This window comes from Nanorana parkeri, unplaced genomic scaffold, assembly GCF_000935625.1.
Source record: "Nanorana parkeri isolate BGI_ZX_2015 unplaced genomic scaffold, ASM93562v1 scaffold1795, whole genome shotgun sequence".
NCBI lineage: Eukaryota > Metazoa > Chordata > Amphibia > Anura > Dicroglossidae > Nanorana > Nanorana parkeri.
The window spans coordinates 122,792-129,539 of NW_017308063.1; the positions used below are offsets into that span (position 1 = coordinate 122,792).

Sequence of the window (6,748 nt, forward strand, 5' to 3'; positions counted from 1 at the left end):
CACCTCCTCAGCAGGAGGATGAGCGAGTGATGTATGTTGACTCGAACATTGAGCCCATCTCTAGTTGCTAAGAATTCTTAGAAACAATATATTTTTATACATAAAAAAGTCAAAACTACAGTGCACTAGATTGCACAGAAGACCATTTCATACACAATTCACACATGAATGAGGCCAATAAGTTGTATCAACAGGAAGATTCAGATGGAAGCAGTGCTTATTCTTCTTCTGGCCAGCCTCGGGGGAGTTTGGGGGTACTTAAACAGAAACAGATAGGAGGGAACGTGTCTGAGACTGACAACCCTCCACTGGATGGACCCAGAAGTTCTCCTACATCTACAGATTTCTTTCAGGCTGTCAAACCCGCCATCAACCCCTTCCCTCATGATTCACTTAATTTTTCCACCAAAACACATTTTTCTATGGAGACCTGTTATAAATGAACAATTTAAAATGTAACCTGCTATTACTTAACAGCGTTATATTACTCTGAGCAAGAATTGCTTAATTAAAACTGTTTGGTTGTCTTGCTAAAGATGTTCTTCAGTGCAGCAGTTCCCACTTCAAAGGATGATTTGTCACACCCGTATAATGAAAGAACAAAGTCAATTCTTATGACTACTAATTTCTTCAAACATACAAAGTGATCCTAAATCATTGTATATGAGTGTGATGGCTTCCCTTCTTTTCAATTACTGATATTTTTTTTTATACCACAGGGATATTTATAGATGCTCAGACATTTTAGTGTTGAATCAATTTTTATTAAGTTTTCATAAAAGAAGATTCAGACAATGCACAACATAACTCAAACATTCCAATCACATTATTGGGAAACAATATGAAGGGGGAAAACTCTCGGTGGCACGGCGTTGACATCTATCCAGTGTCCAACTCGCTGCGTTTGGTTGATGTGCATGAAGTAAAAAAGAATAAAAACAAAAACAAAGTTCCGCCAAATCTGCGTGAGCACTGTGAGCAACATTCCGAGCAAACACTTCCGGGAGCACACTACAGGTCTGTCCAAGCCTGAGCTATTCAGACATTTTAGTTATGCTTACTCACCAATGTACATGGGAGAAATTAACAAAGCTTCCCAGTCCTTTATAATAGTGCGTGTATTGTCCACCACATTGACAAGACAGATAGATCTGTTTCCACCTGCCACCTGTGCCGTTTTCTATTTCATAGTGAAACATAAATTGGTGTGGTTTCTGCATCAAGTTAACAAGAGGTTCACAACAGTTTTAATATAGAAAATTTCCGCAGATCCTCATCAAGTTGGACCTAGCATACAGGATGTACTCTCTCTGCTTGTGCAACACACTACTTGGGCAGAGCATGCATACCTGCATAGAAGCATTGAACACCCCCTTCCCTCTTCCCTGCCTATATGCCTGGCTGTTAGCCTTGGCAAATGCATAGGAAGGGGGCAGCTTGCAGGCAGAGGCAGCAGAAGGAAGCAGCTTCAGCTTTCATCCTCTCTATGCCATGGCTGGTGCAGGATGTAAATATGATGATGTAACTTCCAGCAGAAATAAAGAAGAACTCCACCCACATATGCAAATCCACCTTCCCCAAAACCCCCTCAAATTCTTTTTTTTAAATTAAACACCATATATTTATTTTTTCCTCCTGCTAGCCAGTTCAGTGATGTCTCTGGCACCTCCTCTTCTTCCACAGCAAGGGGTGAAGGGCTAACCCAACCTCCTGGATCTTAAACTCCAGTCTGGTACCCTCCAATATTAAATGGCCAACCAATAGTTGCAAGAGGACCCCAGTGCTCACTATGGACTTTCCCAGAAAAGTCAAGATTTGCATATCAGAGTGCAGCGGTCCTCCTGAGCTCCTCCTGACCTATGACCTTCTTAGGCTGACTCAGTACATAGAGGAGGTGACAACTGAACCCCACACATTGTATGTACAGAGGTGGGATTATGGATAATCAACCCAGACCACCCAGTAGGCAGGTCTCCCAGGGACAATATTACATGAATGGGGGCACTTCCCCCCATAATGACATAAGCAACAGGAGAAGTACCACTTCTGGTTGCCCTGGTCTTCCCCGGCATGAGCACTGCATTCCTTACACATAAACAAGGCCAGATGCTGGAGAAGTATTTCAGCAACAGTGACAGCACAGTATTGTATTTCTTGCACAATATATAATAATAAATATTGCTGGATGCTAAAGAATCACTAAGCACATTTTACACTTTGTATCAGAGCAGTCATCTTGATTTATATTAGTCCCACTGTTGGCTCCTTCTAAGGTTTCATTGTACTCACTTTTTGGCATGAACAGTACTTGAACATTGTGCAATGATTCTGAGATTGCCGTGGGATAGAGGCATGTACAGGAACACGGCGGGTAAGCTAAGGCAGTGGAGGATATATAAAGGATTACATTTCCCATGTCAGTAGTTCTTCAGCTGCACTTTATAGATTAAAGCAACATTGAGGAACCTGGAAAAGAAATGAGCACAGAGAGCCCATTCTCATCACCTCAAACCTACATTGATGAGTTTGACCCTGTAGATTACTACAGAACATACTATCACCCTGAAGAAGGAAGTTTAATTGGAGAATGGCTTGAGTTTGCACTGCAGAACCTTCATGAAACTTTCACCTCAGGTAAGCGACTGATTATTAGCCTTATTTCTGCAAAAACTATCACTTACACTTAAAAAGTAAGAACATGGAAAATGCAATCATGTTGGGTTTTTTAGGAATTTTTTAATTGGATTAATTATATTTTTGATCTGTACTATGCTGATTATCAAATCTCTATTTGAATGTAATTATTACTACAAACATTAGCAACGTTCCCATCTTCAAATGATCAAATCTTCCTGACTTACAATATGTGGTGGGTCAGTCTGATGAGTTAGAGGTACAATTTCGTCAAATTTATATATGTACTGGAAATAATCATGCTATTGTGCCATTTTGGCTTAACACATGTTCCCAGCACACAGCAGTCATCCCTGTGATACCTTAGGTGGATTTCAACACTCCAGTAGGTCCTCATTCACTGTAATCAGCTCCCATTTAAAATGGAGAGGTGGAAAGGACTAAGCACAACACCAACTCAGTAGGTTAATATCAAGATTATTTTATTTTACAGGTCCAAACTGACAAGAACACTGTTACTAGTATTTCAGTATTATCCACAATGTTACCAGAATAGATTACAATTTTCCTGGACTCCTTTTTTTTTTTTTTATGAATGATCCCATGTGTATTTTTCTTTGTCCCCCAAGGTGGTGTTAAAGGAGACCTATTAATTGACTTTGGAGCTGGACCCGCAATTTACCACCTTCTCTCGGGTTGTGAAGCTTTTAACAATATAATCACTTCTGATTTTCTGGAGCAAAACCGAACACGGCTACAGAAGTGGCTGAGGAAGGATCCCGATGCATTTGACTGGACTCATGTTGTCAAGAGGGTGTGTGAGCTGGAAGGTAACAGGTGTGTAATAGCCGTGACTAGGATAATGTTCCTGACTAGGATAATGTTCCTGCGTAAAAGCTGTCCTGTCCTTTTCTCTGACTACTACCTTTTCTTTTTTGTAGAAGGAGGCAGCTGAAGTCCAGAAGTGTAGGTGAGATCCTTGTACCATACCATCTTACAGGACAGTGCTGGAATTTCCACTGAACAAGAGTGAGAATTTTCTGGGGGTCTAAACCTAGGTGGAACCAGCAACACATTTGTCACAGGTAAAATATACAAAAACACATTAAAGAAGAACTAACTCGAGCTAAAAATAACAAAATTAAAAATACATGGCCATTTAAATTAACAGAACCAGTTATTGCTGCAATATGTACCTTCAAATTTAGGATTTTCCTTGCAGTATTTTTCCTGCCACCACATGTCCTCATTCTGATGGCACTGGTCATCCTGGACCCGTCCCAGACTGTGAATGGACAAAGAAAGGAGAAGCCGCACAGTGATCAGCATATCTCTCTGTTACTCTGCTCTCTATTCCTGTCACTGTGCTTCTTGTCAACACATGAACTAATTGACTGCTTGTACTTTGTTCTTCCTCTGCTATACAGAGACTGCAAGGGGCTGATACCAGGTGAATTTCAGGAACTTACACTGCTTGCATTTAGAATATGCATGTAATAATGTATTAATGATTACTGTGCTGCAAAAATGTGTGTCTTTTACATCTGCCTAGAGTGCGGCTTTAAATTAATGGTATTTTATTTGCTTGTCCGAAGGCAAAACGCTAACTTTATAATTGATGTGTGATAATAAATGACATGTTGTGTACATATGAAAATAGTACAGTGCATAGTAGTAGCAGCAGTTTTTAGCACTGATATAGGATGACAAGTTTCTAACCTATCTTTTTAAAGTAGATATAAAACATAATTGGATGAGATTTCATTTGCGATGTTAAAAAAATAAAAGTATTTTCATCTTTTTGAAAAACGCTTAAAATACTTGTTTTTACTTTTATCCTTTGCTGCTGATAATCTCCTGTAGCCTCTGTGCAACCACTTTCTGTCTGTGTTCATGTACTCCAATGTAAGCTGCATGACATTTCTCAAGGTTGACTTCCTGATAGTGACTGACAATGGCAGAACATGTCTGTGCAATGTGCCTCAGTACAGCCTCCATAAGGCCCCGTTCACACCAAGGCAGTTCGGCTGTGCAGGTTTGGCCGCACTGAACCGCCGACATGAGCGATCCCTTACATTGCTATGGGGACCGTTCATGCGACTACCTGGCTCCACATGACCCGAAATGACCCTTTTTTTCCGCAGTAATCAGCGCGGTATCCATATAGATTTTGTTGGAATCGCGCTGATCAGCACGGTTTTGGGAGTTTTAATTGCGTATCAGAGCTGAAATGCAATAAAAAATGCCCAAAACCACCCTTTTAGAAATATATGTGCTGATCCGCAACCACCCTAGTGTTAACGGGGCCTAACACAAGCCTGAACAAGGACTTTTTTGGCAGGATGCCTAGGTTAATAAAAGCTGTACATTTAAAACAATTGTAAATTACGTTGGAAACGACTTTAATATGTTAAAGGTTAGGTTTTAGTGCCTAGGCGTACATCTATTTTAAATGCAGCTTTTAATGAAAGAATGCCTGGTGATTCCACCACGAAGACCTTGTTCGGGCATTTCCTGTTATGGGTGATAACTGTCCACACCAGCAGCCTCCCTGAACATGCACCAAAAGTAACTAACCCAACCCCCACCCATGGGTCCCCCACCTAGGAACAAGCATCATGAGCATTCCTCCTAACCCACCTCCACCCCACCCCCAGCCTTAGTCAATAATACATCTAAGGATGTCACTGTGGTCCACCATTGTCACTATCAGGAAGCTTATCTAGAGCAATGATGTGCAGCCACCACTGGAGCAAGTGCATGTAGACAGGAAGCTGCTCAACAAGGCTTAGACAAGATCAGCAACACTGAGATGCACAGATAGGATTAAAACAGGTAAAGTATTTTATGAACAAAGTACCGTGACAATTGTTTTTGATAAACAGCACAACTAAATGTCTTCCAGTCAGTGGCGTCACAAGGGGGTTGCGGGGGGTGACACCATTGCAGGGGTGACACCAAAATGACTGACAGTCATTTTGGTGTTACCCCCTCTAAAAAGTCAGGCACTCAGTCATGAACTGAGTGCCCGACAGTGTCAGGAGAGAGAAGGGGACCCGGCGGCATACCTCATCCCGCCGGGTGAACGTACCCTCCTCTCTCTGCCGGCGTCCATCACCAAGATGGCTGAGCATGCGCGATAACGACACGGCGGGGTGTCCCCCGGCCTCAAGACCCCCTGCTTCCAGTTAGGGTTTAGATCTACTTTAATGTTTGCAATCATAATAATCTACAGTGTCCTCTTTCAGTGACAGTGAGAGCTGTAAGAAAAAGGAAGAAACATTGAGGAAAAAAGTGACAAAAGTCCTGAAATGTGATGCTCTGAAGGAGAACCCATATGACCCGGTGAAGATGCCACAAGCTGATTGCCTGATCAGTTGCCTCTGCTTAGAAGCCCCCTGCGAAGATGTAGAATACTTCACAAATATTTTGAGGAATCTTAAAAATTTAATTAAACCAGGGGGTCACATAGTGATTCAGAGTGTACTTAACTGTACATACTACTATGTTGGTCAAAAGATGTTCTCCTGTCTGTCCATTTCTAAGGAAGAAGTGGAGATGGCATTTGAAGAGGCCGGTTACGAAATAGTGCAGCTAAAGGTCACTACATGTACTGAAAAGCAGAAGGATATCAGTAATTATGATAGCTATTACTTTGTCCATGCCCGTAAACCATGTTCATAGACAAATGGCCTATTAGGCATACATATGCAGCTCCTAATTGTTAATTTCTCCAGTTGCTTCTCAAATTGATAATATAATTAATAAAACTAGGGAAACAACATAGGTCAATGCATTCCTATGCCAAGTCTCAATTTATTAAAATATTTTCTTTATGAAATAAAATATTGGTAAACTGGCTGAGCTGGTTCCATAAACTGATATGTCCAAAACAGAAATAGTGGCATAAAGGACGCTGGGGAAATAATCACAGCTACAAATGGATTGGATCTGACTAGTGATGGGCTGAACACTGCAAGCACTATTTTTGCACATCGCACTGGACCGGAACGCAGGCACTAATGTAGAGCTAAATGTAGAGAGGGGAAGCTGTGATGCAGAGATCACTTGCAAATAGCCTGCTCCTCTGTCCTCCCCACCACCCCCGCCACCC

General features: G+C 41.5%; 1 protein-coding gene across 1 annotated transcript; it reads left to right on the plus strand.

Annotated features, from left to right (window-relative positions):
* The first annotated feature begins 2,450 nt into the window (after positions 1–2,450).
* On the plus strand, positions 2,451–6,386 carry LOC108799727 (nicotinamide N-methyltransferase-like). Its single transcript, XM_018571625.1, has 3 exons — positions 2,451–2,634; positions 3,264–3,471; positions 5,883–6,386. The coding sequence occupies exons 1-3, from the start codon at positions 2,478–2,480 to the stop codon at positions 6,316–6,318; spliced, it is 801 nt and encodes a 266-aa protein (XP_018427127.1). The 5' UTR covers positions 2,451–2,477; the 3' UTR covers positions 6,319–6,386.
* The last annotated feature ends 362 nt before the right edge of the window (positions 6,387–6,748 follow it).

Bases quoted from the DNA above. Each gene is read 5' to 3' on its own strand.
- LOC108799727 (XM_018571625.1), top strand. From the start codon at position 2,478: ATGAGCACAGAGAGCCCATTCTCATCACCTCAAACCTACATTGATGAG. The intron at 2,635-3,263 runs GTAAGCGACTGA...TTGTCCCCCAAG, and splicing joins TCATGAAACTTTCACCTCAG to GTGGTGTTAAAGGAGACCTA. The intron at 3,472-5,882 runs GTGTGTAATAGC...GTCCTCTTTCAG, and splicing joins TGTGAGCTGGAAGGTAACAG to TGACAGTGAGAGCTGTAAGA.